At 43.3% G+C, this 16,679-nt stretch overlaps 1 protein-coding gene across 2 annotated transcripts in view; it reads left to right on the forward strand.

Moving 5' to 3' along the window:
* The window catches only part of LOC149324130 (atrial natriuretic peptide receptor 3-like), an 81,723-nt gene that overhangs the window by 14,440 nt on the left and 50,604 nt on the right, over positions 1-16,679 (forward strand). For both annotated transcript variants that reach the window (XM_089496806.1, XM_089496810.1), the window contains exons 2-3: positions 2,500-2,622; positions 5,581-5,747. In XM_089496806.1, the coding sequence (XP_089352932.1) occupies positions 2,500-2,622; positions 5,581-5,747 (290 nt within the window). The remainder of the gene's footprint in view (positions 1-2,499; positions 2,623-5,580; positions 5,748-16,679) is intronic.

The raw sequence follows: 16,679 nt of genomic DNA on the forward strand, positions 1-16,679 counted from the left end.
TTCTACTGCCTCCCACATACATTTATGAGTTAGGTTCAAAGTGTTGGTGTTAACTTTTAAAGGGTTTGGAACCAAAATACTTTGAAGGCACAACTCTTTTCATATACATCAGCATGGATTCATGTCAAAACCCCAATGGAGGTGATGTATGTGGACATGCATGTGGGGCAGGATCTTCTTGGTCATATGATCATGTTTCCAGAATGCCATGATCTGGGTTTTGCACAGGCCAAAAGGTCTGATTCCCCCTATAATCCTGGCCCAGGCAGACAGGGCCCCAGATTCCCTGCATCCACCTCATCCCTTTCCTTTAAGGTGAAAATGCTTTTTAGAGGCCTTTGTTTGAGTAATTGCTCCACATTTGGGTTGTCTTCAGGGTTTAATTTGGTTAGAAGGTTTCATTGCTTGTGGATTTCTTTGAAGTCTGTTTTTTTGTTGCAAAAATGAGGCTTCTAAGACAGTTGGGCATATACCATACGCTCTGTCATTTAAAATCAATGAAACCACCAACTGCTGCTAATCAGAACTGATGATGCAATGGACCATTTGCCCGACTTGGTGTCAGTCAGTTTTTTATATTCCCTCGCTCCTATATTCTTGAATTGTTGGGTGATGCAAGCTTTCACTTTATGTTTCATATGTAGCTGTGACCTCCAGGTTTGATCTATATTGGATTTTGAAAACAAAATTTTTAGTGGCCAGTAAATTCTCCATCGCATCAGTTTACCATTCTTTCTTCCTGCCTCACTTCTCCACTCCCTATCTGTTGATGATTGCCTTTTTGTCTGCTGAACTCAGTTAAGTCTGTTCCTCCAGACTAGCAGCATTAATTGAAGATTCTGCAATATGCATACTTTTTACAAACAAGTAAAGTTAATCTGCTTCACTGTAGGTCAGTTGTCTTGTTCATCAAAGAAGACTAGTTTCATTGACATACAAATTATGGAGCTAAAATTATCAGATTGTTTGACAGTTCTCTTCCACGTGTTTTAGGGTTTTGTCACAAATAGCTTTCAGTTAAGATATGTGTTTTTAGTGTACAGCATTTGCTTGAAGCAAATAGGTTTTCTTATATAACTTTCATGCTTTTTTATAACGCCATAGGTTTTAGAGAATGCTCCACTGGGACTTTGACCCAATAAAAATTAGGAATTAAATTCTATGATTTAAGTCCAGTCATTCTGCAGAAATATTGTTATCACTGATCTTTACTGTTAATTTAAAGGAATGGGAAAGTCATAGCATTGTGATCAATGGATGCCCAGTTACATTTAAAACAAAATGGACTCCTGTGGCTACTGTTACTTCTCAGTATGGTTATTTAATTATGGCCAAGGATAAATGAGCTGAGAACAGAATGCTGCTGAGAGTTTTATTTCTTTTAAATGATGAATGCTATCCTAAGGTTGAAATTCTGTGCCTGGCTCAGTTTTATTTCTTGTTAAATGAGGAATGGCATCCTAAGGTTCCCCTGATCCAGGCCTCGGAGGTAGAGAAGAACTGTTGGCCCTCATCCCCTTCCCCTTCTCCTTTTGTGTCGTGTCTTTTTAGATTGTAAGCCTTAGGGCAGGGAACCGTCCAATTAAAAAGATTGTATGTACAGCGCTGTGTAAATTTACAGCGCTTTATAAATAAAGGTTAATAATAATAATAATAAGGTTGAAATTCTGTGCCTTGTTATCTAGGGGTGAATCCCATGATATTTAATAATACCAACACTCTTCCTTTTCTGCACATAATGAAACATTATGGACATGATTCAGACTTGGCTGAGGACTTTTAAATGGAAAAGATATTAGCCATATTTTTAAATGAGTTGTTGTTGTTATTGTTCTTGTTGTGAGTCCTCAAGTCAGCTTCAATTTATGACAATCCTGTCATAGAGTTTTCTTGAAATGATATTATTCAGACAAAGTTGGCCATTGCCTTCCTCGGAATATAGTTTACTCCAGCTGGAATTCCCTGGTGGTTTCCCTTCCAAATACTCACCAGGCCTGTTTAGCTTCCAAGATCAGATAGGTTCTGATGTCTCTGGGGTATTTCAGCTTAAACTGAATTTAGTGATATTGAGAAGGCTTAACTGGTTGGATTGTTCTTTCTGTATGTAACATGTCTTGTTGAAGCATGCATGTCTTTCTCCAAGAAGAAAAAAAGTTCCAGGAAATACTGAAAATATTCAATACAACTCTCACTCTGCATATTAAGTGAATGAATTGTCTAATAAAAAACACTGACGTACTTTATCTTAAATTAATTAATTGGCCATAGGAACTGGGATGCGGTCAAATGCTAGTGAAGTTTCCTTGTTATTTGTTACTTGTTTTTTAAATTCCAGATTGTTGTTGTCCATATATATATATATATATGATAATTTAAAAAAAAAAAAACAACTAGAGGACAATTTATGTCATTGTCTCCATCTGTGCATAAACTTGACAATCTGTTCCCAGTGGTTTGAGAAATAGCTTCTTATCTATGTTTTCCATTTATTTTCACCAGTTGTGATCCTGTGTGCCAGCAGTGATGCAGTAAGGAACATCATGCTGGCTGCACATCGGCAAGGGATGACCAATGGAGACTACGCCTTCTTCAATATAGAACTCTTCAACAGCTCTTCCTATGGTAATGTGGTTTTTTTCCTCCAGTGACTTGCAAGATTTTAATAAACATAATATTTTAGAGATGATGTTAATCTTTAAGCAGGCCACTAAAAGTTGTAAAATGTATCTTATACTTCTTAAAATATAACTAATAAAATGTGTTCATGTGTCTTTACATTTTTGAGATAACATCCGTTTAGATGATGAAGTTAAAAGGAAAACAACAAAGGTTATTGAAATGTCACTCATTTTCTTATTTGGTGTGTGCTTCCTTGACATTATGACCTTATACCATAAGTCATAAGTCTGCCATTAAAAAGCAGTTAGAAGATTCTTGTTTTACTAGCTCCGTCTTTTGGTAAAAAAAATAATTGAAGTAGTTTGTGCTGAGATTTAGGCAGATAATAAATTTACCTTCAACTCAAATGTTTGGATGCAGGAGACATTGCCAGCTGAGCAGGTGTGTGTAGTTTGTGGCTCTTGCAAGTTAATTTAATGTACAGTTTCCAAGGTTTGACTCCAGTGCTTGGATTCATTCAAAGTTATTCTGAGAAAGCAAGTTGCAAGAAATTCATGATGCAATTCCAGGTTTGGAGAGTTATGATGATGTTCCAGAAGAAGAAGACTTAACTATATTTGAATAAATGTAGATTGTTCTACCATACTTAATAAAAATAAGACCTCCCCAGAAAATAAACCATAGTGTGTCTTCTTGAGGAAAAATAAATATAAGACAGTGTCTTATTTTCGGGGAGACACAGTAAGATGAATACCAGCACACACATGAGATGAAACAAATGATGATTGTTCAAAGGCTGTAACAATATGAGCCATACAATGTTGACATGCCAGTATTAGAAGTTATGATTACAATGGTGTTTTGCAAATGCAGGTAGCTGATTATTTAATTCTAACATTTGTATACCACCTGTTGTAATACATGGTCACAGGGTAATTCACAATTAAAAATAATATGAACAAGTAAATATGATAGGGGGCTGAGCAGATGGGTCAGAATAGTACAAGCTGAGCCCATGCTATCCTGGCCCTGGTACTCACTCTGGCTGGTGCATCCCCATAGCAATACAGAATCTACTACCACCACACACTCCTTACCTTGTCACACCATTGCTCTTACTCAGAAGTCCCCTGCTGCCACATCTGATGTAGAAATGGGGTGCCTTGCTTCACCCACATGGCCAAGTGCACCATTTTCACATCAGACATGGCAGCAAGGGGCTTCTGAGTAAGAGTGACAGCACAGCAAGGTAAGGAGTAAAGGTGTGTGTGTAAAAAGCCAGGATTTTCTGCAGAGTTTCTAGGAAACTTGGAAGGGTAGCTATGAAGGAACTATACCAGATTCTTAAATGTAATGATATAGCATTGAATACTAAAGTTAAGATTGTCCACACAGTTGTACTTCCCATTTCTTTGTATGAATGTGAAAACTGGACTGTGAAGAAAACTGACAGGGAAAAGATCATTTGAAATGCATTGCTGGAAGAACGTTCTACAGATACCATAGACTGCCAAAAGGGCAAATGTGTCCAACATCAAATCAAGCCTAAATTTTCACCAGAAGCTGCCAAAGTGGTTAAACCAAGGCTATCATACTTCAGCCATATCATGAGATAACATGACTCTTTTAAAAAAGATGATAATGCAGGAAAAAAGGAGTATGGCAATGTGTACAGATAGATTCAATCAAGGAAATCATGGCCCTGAGTTCACAAGACCTGAGGAAGGCTGTTAATAACAGAGGTCTCTTGTTCATAGATTTTCCATAAATTGAAGCTGACGATGCATAACAACATTTGTTTTCAGATTAAGCCAGTTTGTTATCATCTTTCCAAAATATACAGTTATAAATAGATATCCATTTTGGGGGCAGTGTTTCTCCTGTTTTCTCTTTTTGTGTATGTGTTTATTTCCAAATTTAGAAAATCAGATTGCTAAGGAGGAGGTTCCAACACTTGTGCCTTGGCACTTAATAATACAATGGACATAATATTACTAATTTTTCATAGAAATGTTTTCTTGGTCCCAAGAGACGGTTAAATTTTCATTTGTTTTATAATTTTTGTTCTGAATTTCCTGCAAAGATTTCATGCTTTGGTGATATATCTCTCCCTTGAACACAATGTATTTCCTTTTTCTAAAAAAATATATGCATAAACTCTTCTGTTTTTTTTAAATCATTAGTTAAATCACATAGGATAAAATCCATCTACAGTTAAGTAGGTTACTAAGGCCCATTACAGACGGGCTTAAAAGTACGCATGGAGCACGTACTAGGGTTAAGGCGGGGCGGTGCTTCTGCACCGCCCTAACCCTAGTGCGCGCTGTGCGCGCACAAAATGGCGGCGGCCGTTCGACGCGGCCGCCGTCATCGATACGTGATGACCGCGCCGCCTCCAAATGAGGCGGCGCGATTGTGACGTACTGGGGTCGCGGCAGGGTGCCTAGGGCGCCCTTTCCGTGACCCCGGAAGGAGCTCCATTTCGGAGCTCCTTCCTGGTTTGGTCCGCTGGGCGCAGCCTTCAGACGGCTGCGCCCAGCGGACCAAAGGAGAAAGGGGCCAAACGGCCCCTTTCTCCTTCTCCCCGCCACCGCGGGGTGTCCTTGGGGCTTGAAGCCCCAAGGACACCCCTTTCCAGGCTGCGGGGAAGGGGCCTTTTGCCGCTTCCCCGCAGCCCGGAAAGTGGCGGATCGGGGCTTCAGCGGCTGCTGCTCTGGCCGCTGAGGCCCTGATCCGGCGGGGAAAGGTGCGCCTACAGGCCGCCCCAAAGGGGTGGTCTGTAACACGCCTAAGATCTGTCCACTGCAGTGTGACTCTCATTTGAAATCTTGCAAGTGCTTCAGTTTACGTGAATTTTGCCATTATGGTAAACAAAACACATGGGAAATAGCAGCAGCAAAAGAAAATGGGTTGTTTATGATAATTGGCTTGGAATTATAATGATTTTTATTTCTCCCTTAGGAAATGGTTCATGGAAAAGAGGAGACAAATATGACCTCGAAGCAAAGCAAGCATACTCATCCCTCCAGACAATCACATTACTGAGAACAGTGAAACCTGAGTTTGAGAAATTTGCCCTGGAGGTGAAAACGTCTGTTCAGAAACAAGGAATCAGTCATGATGATTATGTAAGTACCTGACTCTGGGGCTGGAACTTTTAGCATCTTTAAAACACTGTTCTGGTTAAATCATAGGCCACAATGCAGCCTTTTATGAAATGGAGCAAAAAAGGAAAACATGTAAGAGGAAATGTTGTTGTGTGTCTTCACGTCATTTCTGATTTATTATGACCCTAAGAAAAATATTTCACAGGGTTTTCTTGGCAGAATTTGTTCAGAGGGGGTTTGCCCTTGCCTTCCTCTGGGGCTGAAACTGTGACTTGCCCAAGGTCACCCAGTAGGTTTCCATGTCTGAGTGGGGTTTCCAACCCTGGTCTCCCAGTATCTTAGTCCAAAATTCAGACCACTACACCATGCTGGTGAAACCGGACAGGAAACGTTTTGGCTTAAATCCAACTATGAATCCCACCCAAAGAGAAATATAGACCAGGGAGATGCTACACGTGGGCAGTAAAAATGAAATGCACAGATATAGGATGTACATGCAAAAGTGATCTAGGAATCTTACTGGACTATAGGATGAACATGAGTCAGTAATGTGATGCAGCAACTAAGAAGGCCAATGCAATTCTAGGCTGCATCAATAGGAATATAGTGTCTAAATCAAGGGAAGTAATAGTACAACTCTATTCTGCTTTGGTCAGGCCTCACCTGGACTATTGTATCCAATTCTGAGCACCACAATTCAAGGATGTGGAATCTGGAGAGTGTCCAGAGTAGGGTGACCAAAATGGTGAAAGGTCTGGAAATTGAAATCATGCCCTATAAGGAGAGGCTTAGGAAGCTGGGTATGTTTAGCCTGGAGAGTAGGTTAAAAGTTGACATGATAGCCATGTTTAAATATGAAGTGATGTCATATTGAAGATGGAGCAAGATGGTTTTCCTCTGCTCCAGAGACTGAAACATGGAGCAATGGGTTCAAACTACAGGAAAAGAGATTCCACCAAAACATTAGGGAGAACTTCCTGACAGTAAGAGCTGTTCGACAGTGGAACGCACTCCGTTGGAGAGTGGTAGAATCTCGGTTTTTTGGGAGATTTTTAAACAGAAGCTGGATGGCTGTCTGTGGGGAGTGTTTTGATTGTGTCTTCCTGCATGGCATGGGGGTTGAACTGGATGGTCCTTGAGTTCTCTTCCAACTCTATGATTCTGTGATTCTACGATTCTGTTTTAGAGGTTCTTCCAGTGAACAGTGATTGCAGATATTAAGTGTCGAACCAGTTGCCCACTGTTATTAGTGCAAAACAATCAAACTGTTGTGGTTTGTATACTCTCTTTTGTCTTTGTATTAAAATTTCTGAATACACCATTTGACAGAGAAGGTGTCAAAGGCCCAGTACAGACAGGCCTCGACGCACATCTTGATGATGTGCTAGGGTTGCCTCGGTGCGTCGCTTATAGACGCCTCACAACCCTAGCATGTATTCTGTACGTCAAAATGGCGGCGCCCTGTACAGCTGGGTGCTGCCATTTTGATGTGATGGACGCTTAGCGTCCACACATCACAGCACGATACTGACATTGCGAATGTGCTGCAAAAAGAACTCACTTTTTGCGGGTTCTTTTTCCGCCGGCAGGAAACCGCGCGGTTTGTCTGCTGCGTTTTCCCCCCGGCGGAAAACTAGATGCCGGTAGACTGCCCTTTTTGGGTGGTCTGTACTGGGCCAAAGATACCTTTTCTAAGCAACAACAACAGCATCACCAAAGATACCTTTTCTAACCAAATATCTTTTGTAAACAACAAAGAGTTTTGCTTGTTGAAAGACTGAACTGTAATCTCTGCTGTTCCACATTCTTTTTCCTCATGAGAACACCCACTATGGTATTGTTTATGTTTTGTGTCAGCCATGGCATAGCCTTCATTGAAAGTCTACCAAATCCTTGCAATTGCAGATAGTGGAAGCAGTCATTTGGAACTAAAACCCATTTTATATGGCCCTTCACAAAAGGTCAGTGAGATACAATGTGTCTAGTAATTTCTGATGCAGCACCTCCCACCTATACAAATCATTTTTAGTAACAAGCTATTAAATTTGTTTCAAAAATAGGAAGTTTGGAATTTAAAGTAGACTAATTAAAAGAGGATCTATGGATTACCTACACCAGGAGTTGTGATTCTATTCTTTTAGACAAAGAGAATGAAAATAACCATCTTTTCCCACTAGGGAATCAGAGAACAGTTTTTATGTGGGATTTGTTGAAATGTGCTGAGTGGATTTACGCAGAAGCTTCTTGCCAGAAGAACCACCAAGCAGACTGTCACAGAGCTGTATGACTGATCTGGAATCTCCTCCTTCCCTCTAGATGCTGAGAAAGCACACTGAAACAAGTGTCTCTTCAAAGAGGCTCTTTAATCTTCCAGTTGCTATATACAGAAACCAAAATCCAAAGCTAGATATCCACAAACCCCACACTGTACAATGAGGCTTGGACTTTTTATGTGGCACCTAAGCCCAGCCTCTTCCTGCTGTGTCATCTTAATTGTTATCCCCCAACCAAGATGACCAAGCATATTTACATTAGTTTTTCAACACTTCACAGTGCTTTCCGGCACATGATGACCGTGCGGATATATCACATGTCCTGTACCAGCTGCAACCAGATTCTTGGTTATCAGGCTGCAAATGACCCATAGGCGGGTTATAGACCGCCCATTTGGGGCAGTCTGGACCCGCCCCTTTCCCCAGAGTATCGGGGCCTCAGTGGCCAGAACGGCAGCCACTGAGGCCCTGATTCGCCGCTTTTCAGGCTGCGGGGAAGCAGCAAAACGCCGCTTCCCCGCAGCCTGAAAAGGGGTGTCCCTGGGGCTTCAAGCCCCAAGGACACCCCACGGCGGCGGGGAGAAGAGAAAGGGGCCGCTGGGCGCAGCCGTCTGAAGGCTGCGCCCAGCGGACTAAACTAGGAGGGAGCTCCGAAATTGAGCTCCTTCCTGCTCCGTGTTCAAGGCGCACTAAGCGCCCTGGCGCGGAGCAAGGACGTCACGTCCGCGCCGCCCCGTCTAGAGGCAGCGCGGCTGTGACGTCCTCATGGCGGCGGCCGTATGGAAGGGCCGCCGCCGTTTAGTTCGTGACAAGCACACACTAGGGTTAGGGCAGTGCGGAAGCACCGCCCTTTTGTAACCCTAGTGCGTGCTCGTCAGGCACTAAAGTGCCGGTCTGTAACCGGCCATAGTTACCTTTCTCACTTTCTCCACATCTGGACATTTTATTCCAGGTTTTATTCTCTAACAGGATTATCATTGGCTATTCAAGGTACTTGAATAATTGAAATCATTTGCTAAAAATAGAAAATGTTTCTTTGACCAAAAGCTGTCTTCCTTGCATTTATAGTCAAAGCTTCCATAACAAGCTAGTTAAGTTGTAGTGAAAGCTAGAAAATAAATGAAAAGTTCAAGAGGTAGCAGAACAGTGTTCAATTTCAGCATCTCCCCACCAGCCAGATTGGTCACAAGAACACCTAAGTCAGACCATATATAACACCAGTACTAAAATCTCTTCACTGGCTGCTGATTAGCTTCCAGGCACAGTACAAAGTGTTGGTTATCACCTTTAAAGCCCTGTATGGGCTTTAAAGCCCTATACAGCGTGCCCACGTTATACGCGGGCGCGTTTTACGCGCTCTTGAGCCTATGTGCTCAAGACGCGGGACGTGCGGGGGACTCAAGGGGCAGCACATCCCATTCAAATGAATGGGCGCATGTGCCCATGGAGCGGCGCGTGCCACCGCGCTGCTGCACACGAGCCCCATTGTTTCCAATGGGGCTCGAGCATAGGCAGAATTCGCCTTACACGGCAGGGTCCAGAACGGATCCCCCGCGTAAGGCAAGGGTGGACTGATAAAGCCCCGAGTTACTTGAAGGAACACCTCTCCCTACACAATCTGCCCCGCACTCTCAGAACATCCGGGAAGAATTTATTAGACAATCCAAAGACCAGACTAATATCAACTTCCCACAAAGCATTTACCGTCATGGCCCCTAAATTGTGGAATAGCTTACTGGAAGAGATCCGACTTATCACTACCTTAAATGCCTTTAAGAAGGCACTCAAGACACATCTCTTCTGGCAGGCCTATCCCCCCGATCTTCTGTAGACAACCATAAAGGAACACCCCACTCTGAGCATGTCTATTAGACTAGATGTTGATATAGTGATTTTTATTGATGTTATTGCAATGCTGTGATTTTATGGACTGTATTTTATATGGAACTGTAATTCTATTTTTATTGATGTAATCCCACCTCAATCCGCAGGGAGAGGCAGGAAATATAATAAAAACTATTAGTATTATTATTATACACAGGTGCGCCTTAGGCTGCTTTCAGCATATGCTGAAAGCTGTGCTGGGAGAAGGGGTGGTGCATCCTGCCATGTGCACAAGCCCCATTCATTTAAATGGGGCTCGAGCATAGGCGAAATTCCCTTTATGGGGGGGGGGGTCCGGAACAGATCCCCCACATGAAGGAAGGGCAGACTATATTTATTGTGAGGCTTTTTATCCAGATGCATGGAAGAAGCTGCCGCAAAATAACATATTGGTATACACATATCATTTGCAGCTTTCTATTAAAACATTCCAGTACAATCCTAAGTACATTTTGCAGAGTTGATACCGCCACATTGTCATGGACAGATCATTTCCTGGTCAGGGCAGAACTAAGAGCCATTGTCTGCTCCCTCGGGGGTGGAGGACTATTAGAATAGTCTGCCCTCGAAGGCTAATGGAACCGCTCGGATTCCAGAAAGCCCTAGAGGGTTTAATGGTTATTATTATTATTAAGCTTTATTTATATAGCGCTGTAAATTTACACAGCACTGTACATAAAATCATTTAATTAATAATAATAATAATAAAATTTTTATTTATATGCCGCCCTTCCTACGATCAGGGCGGCTTACAGCAAAATAAAATGTACAAAAATACATAGTTACATGGTTAAAAACAAACAACAAACAAAAACCCCATAGCCCAACCTCTTGGCCACGGAAGAGGAGGGAGGCCCACAGGATATTTATTCGGGGAATGCCTGTTGGAATAGGAAGGTTTTAAGATCCTTCCTAAATTGGGCCAGGGTAGTAGACGAGCGGAGCTCTGTGGGCAGCGCATTCCAAAGGGCTGGGGCAGCTATGGAGAACGTCCTCCGAGTAGTGGAGGCCAACCTAGCCCCAGGCACCTTCAGCAGCTGCTGCCCAGACGTTCTGAGGGTGTGAGGCGGAATGTACGGGGAGAGGCGGTCCTTTAGGTATCCTGGGCCCAAGCCATTTAGGGCTTTATAGGTAATTACCAACACCTTATATTGGGCTCGGAAGCAAATGGGCAGCCAATGGAGATCTTTTAGAACCGGTGTTATATGGCTGGTCCTGGGAGCACCAGTGACCAGCCGGGCTGCCATGTTCTGCACCATTTGCAGCTTCCGAGTTTGGTATAAGGGTTGCCCCATGTAGAGTACATTGCAGAAATCCAATCTTGAAGTTACCAGAGCGTGTACAACCGTTTCTAGGTCCCTCTGGGCCAGGTATGGGCGCAGCTGGCGAATCAGCCGAAGCTGATAACAGGTGCTCTTGACCGTCGCACTCACCTGAGCAGTCAGGTGAAGCGACGAGTCCAGAAGCACCCCCAGACTGCGCACGGAGTCCTTCACAGGGAGCGTGACCCCGTTCAGGACAGGTGGAACCACCGCCATTCCTGGGCCAGGAGAACCTATCACTAGTACCTCCGTTTTCTCTGGATTCAGCTTGAGTCGGTTTTCCCTCATCCAGCCCATTACTGACTCTTGACAGGCCACGAGAGGAGAGACGCCATCCCCAGTCACTGCATCAGTCGGAGACATAGAGAAAATGATTTGGGTGTCATCAGCGTACTGATAACCCCGCGCCCCATGTCTCCGGATGATCTCTCCCAGCGGTTTCATGTAAATGTTAAATAGCATGGGAGACAGAATGGCTCCTTGAGGGACCCCCGTTTTAAGGGGCCTCTCGTCGGAACACACGTCTCCCAGCTGCACCATCTGGGACCTCCCGGAGAGGTAGGAGCGGAACCACTGGAGTGCAGTGCCCCCGATTCCCACCTCTGCCAGGCGTCCCAGAAGGATACCATGGTCTATGGTATCGAAAGCCGCTGAGATGTCCAAGAGCACCAAGTTCCCTGCCTTCATGCTTACAATCTAAGAAGACACGACGCAGAAGGAGAAGGGAATGGTTGAGGGGAAGGGGATCAGGTCCAGCATTCTTCTCTCCTTCTGAGTCCTGGACCATGGCAGATGGACAGATGGAGGGATCTGTATCTTAAGGATAGGCCTGATGGCATTGGCCTACCCTCTCTCCCCCTCTGAGGCCAGGATGGAGTTGGATGCCTTCTGGTTAATAATGCCGGTGATTCTGTTGAAGCCTTGGTAAATACATGGAACACCAACCTTACTAGGGCTATCGACACAATCACTTCCAAGTGTCCTTTCCAACCTGCTTCTAATCGGAAGCCCTGGTATACCAGAGAGCTGAAGAATATGAAGCGGGCAGGACAATGACTAGAGCACAAATGGCAGAAAACTGGAGTCTTATCTGACAGAACTCATCATAAGAATTTTCTTTATTCATATAGAGAGGCAATAAAAGCAACGAGGAGATCCTCCTCCTCCATGCATATTGCATCTGCAAAGTCACATCTGTCAGAACTGTTTAGGGTGGTGAGGGAACTGACAGTGATGCCATCTACCCCAAAAACCTCTACTCAACCCTACAACAGCCTGCTGTGATGCATTTAACAACTACTTTGCAGATACAATCTCTCAAATAAGAGCCCACTTGGATGCCAGGGTTAGAGCAAAATCAACTGATGAGGTGTCCAGTAAAACTGTTTATGAGATTAGACTGGATCAGTTCAAGCTCATGAGTACTGATGACGTGGACAAGATCCTTGGAAAGGTGAAGAAGATGAATGACATACCTTTCAATCCCTGCCCATCATGGTTGGCCGTTCAGGGGGGTGATGCCTTGATTGCACTTCTGAGATGTGTCATCAGTTAATCCCTTAGGGAAGGTTATGTATCACCTTTTCTTAAGGAAGCGATCATTAGACCACTCCTGAAAAAACCTTCCCTTGACCCCTTGGACATGAAAAATTACAGGCCTGTATCCCATCTGCCATTTTTGAGCAAGGTCATTGAGAGGGCTGTCGCTCTTCAGCTCTAAGTGGTCTTGGATGAAGCCGATTTTCTTGATACATTTCAAACTGGCTTCAGGATGGGATATGGGGTGGAGACTGCTATGGTCACCTTAATTAATTACCTTTGTCTAGGCATCAACAGAGGAAGTATGACCCTGTTGGTGCTTCTAGACCTTTCAGTGGCATTTGATACAATAGATCACAGCATTCTCTTAGAGCGCCTGAGAGGGCTAGGAACTGGAGGCATTGCGCTCCTTCCTCTCGGGAAGGTTCCAGAGGGTGATGCTCAAGGACAGTTGCTCCTCAAAGACAGAGCTTAATTGTAGCATCACTTAAGGCACCATCATGTCCCCAATGCTATTTAACATCTATATGAAGCCGCTGGGAGAAATCATCCATAAACAGGGGGCAGGGTGTTATCAGTACGCTGATGACACCCAAATGTATTTCTCCATGTGTCGGGCATCAGTGACGACAGCAGATGGCATCTCTCCCCTTAATCAGTCTCCTGAAGCAGTAATGGACTGGATGAGGGAAAACAAGCTCAAGCCCCTAAACCAGGTATTGGGTGACAACCTCCAGTCCTAGAGGGGTTCGCGCTCTCCTCGAAGGATTGTGTTCATAGTCTAGGGGTGCTTCTTGATCCGTTGCTTCAAATGTCAAATCCAGTGAATGTGATGGTCAAGGGCTGATACGCTAGCTGTGCCCTTTCTTGTAACCAGGGGACCTTGAAACTGTAGTACACGCACTGGTAACTTTAAGACTTGGTTTTTGCAATGCACTCTACATGGGGCTACCCTTGTGCCTAGTCCGAAAACTGCAATTGATACAGAATATGGCGGCCAGTTTGATTACCGAAACAACTAGGAGTGATCACATAAAACCAATACTAAAGTCATCCCACTGGCTACCTATTAGTTTTGGGGCATAGTACAAGGTGTTGGTTATCATCTTTAAAGACCTACATGGCTTGGGCCCAACTTATTTAAGGGATCACCTACTTCCATACAATCTGCCCTATGCTCTCAGGTCCTCTGGGAGGAACTTATTGCAGCCTATAAAGACCAAATTGACTGCGACCTCCCAGAGGACCTTTTCTGCAACTGCTCCCAGCCTGAGGAATGGCCTGCCGGATGAAATCCATCAAATTACCAATCTAGATAACTTCAAGAAAGCTGTTAAAATGGATCTCTTCCGGCAGGCCTTCCCAGAATAAACTACTCGGCCATGTAATGACCCCCCACATAAATGTGATGACTGCCCACCGTTATTATTTTAATTGTTTTATGCAATTTTAACCTTAAACTGTTTAATTCTTTTTTTGGGGGGGGGGGGATATTTGTATATATTGTTGTATTATTTTAATATTGTAAGCCGCTTTTAACAAAAAGCGGGGTAAAAATAACAAGTTTTATTTTATTATTTATCTGAATACCGATAGAGTATGTTGTGGAAACTTCTTCCATGCATCTGGATAAAGTGCCTCAAAACAACAAAAAATGCTCTTTGTGTATGATTTCCAATCCTGATAACACAAAAAACAGGGGGGGGGGGGGGCGTAGAGATCTTTGAGATAACTAAAGAAAGAAGTTGGCTCAACATTAACCATTAGTTAGTCTCAAAGGATCTACAAGATCTCTCTACATACTGATTCTACATACTAACATGGCGATATCTTTTAATTCTACCAGGAAAAAATGGTGAGGCTGAATTTCTGATGGAGTTAGCTACTGCTGCTGCTGCTGCAGCTGGCAATCTTTTGTTGCTGTTGTTGTCTCTAATGTCCTGATAGCACATGCGTGGGGAGTTGATTTACTGTTCTTCATGCTGTTTGGTGCCCATATTTCAGGGCCCTGGAGCTAAAAGGACACAGCCTTGGCCTTGAAAGGGGACTGTGCTCAGAAGGACAGAGATGAGTTAACTGTTCTCCAAAACCATCTGTACAGCATTTCCCAAGAATTAGCATGGAAACAGCAATAACTTCTTTTAAGCACCCAGTTTGTTAGATTATCCAGTATATTTTAACCTCAAGCTACTGCTGAATAATTGCAAATTCTATAGCAAGTTGGGAGAATACATTATAATTTATGATGGTTACTGGTTCAACAAGGCAGACCATTAGCAAAATGGCACAGAGAAAGTGCCTGAAACTTACACATGCCTACTCACATATGTTCATCAGCTAGTGATAATAAATAATTATAGTAATAAAATGCAACTTTTCTGAGATGCCACAGAAATGGGAAACGAAAGTTTTCTGGTCTGTTAGGTGGCTCTGTTAGTCATGACATTTTCCTCAGGGGTATTACCAATGACATTTTCCTCAGAGATCACCTCTTATGATCTGGGGGGAGGGAAGCATCACATATAAAGACTGAAATGTATTAAAGTGGATGGCATCCATGTGTTCTCAGTAGGTCCTCCCATGCTGTGGAATTCTCTCCCGCAAGAAACTATAGCCCAGTACAGACCGCGGAAAAGGGGCGGTCCTCAGCCGCCCCTTTCTGCGGAGGATTGGGGCCAGCACAGCCATACCGGCAGCCCAGAGACCCCAATCCAGCACTTCATGCCCTTGGACACCCTGGGAGCCAGAGCCATGGGAGAAAGGGGCCACTTGGCCCCTTTCTCCCTGGCATCGTTCCTGCACCCGTTTGGTGGCTGCGGGAACAAGACGCACTCCCAGAAGAAGCTGTTTCAGAGCTCCTTTTGGCACTGCAGCCAGGCCCCCATAAGCGGCGTGGGGCGGCGTGAAGATGTCACGTCCGCCGCACGCTGTTTGGACATGGTGCATGTATGATGTCATAATGGCAGCGCCCATGTACACAGGACACCGCCATTATTGCGCCGCCGGCATGTATTAGTGTTAGGGAGCGTGTACATGGTGCACGCTCCCTAAACCTAATACCAGTGCTGGTACGCCACTTGTTGGCAGTCTGTACCGTGCCAATGTTGCTTCCTTCTGTCCTTTCTCTAGCAGACAAACTTTTAAAATTATTATTTAGAATAGCTTTTAGTGATTAACTGGTGTTACAGAAGGGTCTGCTATGAATGGGGTCTGTGTTGTGTGCTTTTCCTCTCACTGTTATATTTCAAATGATTTAAGTTAATGCTGTTTAATAAGAGTTTATTTAACACTTACATTTTTATATAATAATTTTTAGCTGTACTTTGCTTTATGATGGGAGTTGATAGATGGGAGTTGCTTTGGGTCCCATGTGAGAAAAGCAGGTTTAAAATTCATTCATTCTTTGATCATGTAGTGAATTATGAAATCTGAAATATTTCAAAAACCAAAAGTTTTTTCATGGATGACTGAGAAAGTAATTCTTTTGCTTTCTGATGTTTCAATGTACAAATACTTTTTAATGCACACAAGTATTGTATAAAGTTATCTTCAGGCTGTGTGTATAAGGTATACATGAAACATAAATGAATTTTGTGTTTTGACTTGGATTCTATCTCCAAGATTTCTCATTATGTATGTATATGCAAATACAGATATTCCAAAATAAAAATTTTAAAAAATCCTAAACACTTCTGATCCAAAGCATTTAGGATAAGAGTGACTCAGACTGTTTTTTTTTCTTTTTTAGCTCCACCTCCATAGTTAATTTCCAACTATGTAGCTTAATATTGACTGTGGTCCAAAACACACTGCAGAAATAATCCAGTTTGAGACCACTGGCTTCAAACTGGATTATTTCTGCATTGTGTTGTGGACCACTTGTTTAGTTTTAGCCTACAGAATCTGGCTGTGAATACCTAAAACATCTTCTCCAT

The sequence above is a fragment of the Sceloporus occidentalis genome, unplaced genomic scaffold (assembly GCF_023333645.1).
Source record: "Sceloporus occidentalis isolate IW3139 unplaced genomic scaffold, rSceOcc1.0.p SCAF_1, whole genome shotgun sequence".
Lineage (NCBI taxonomy): Eukaryota > Metazoa > Chordata > Lepidosauria > Squamata > Phrynosomatidae > Sceloporus > Sceloporus occidentalis.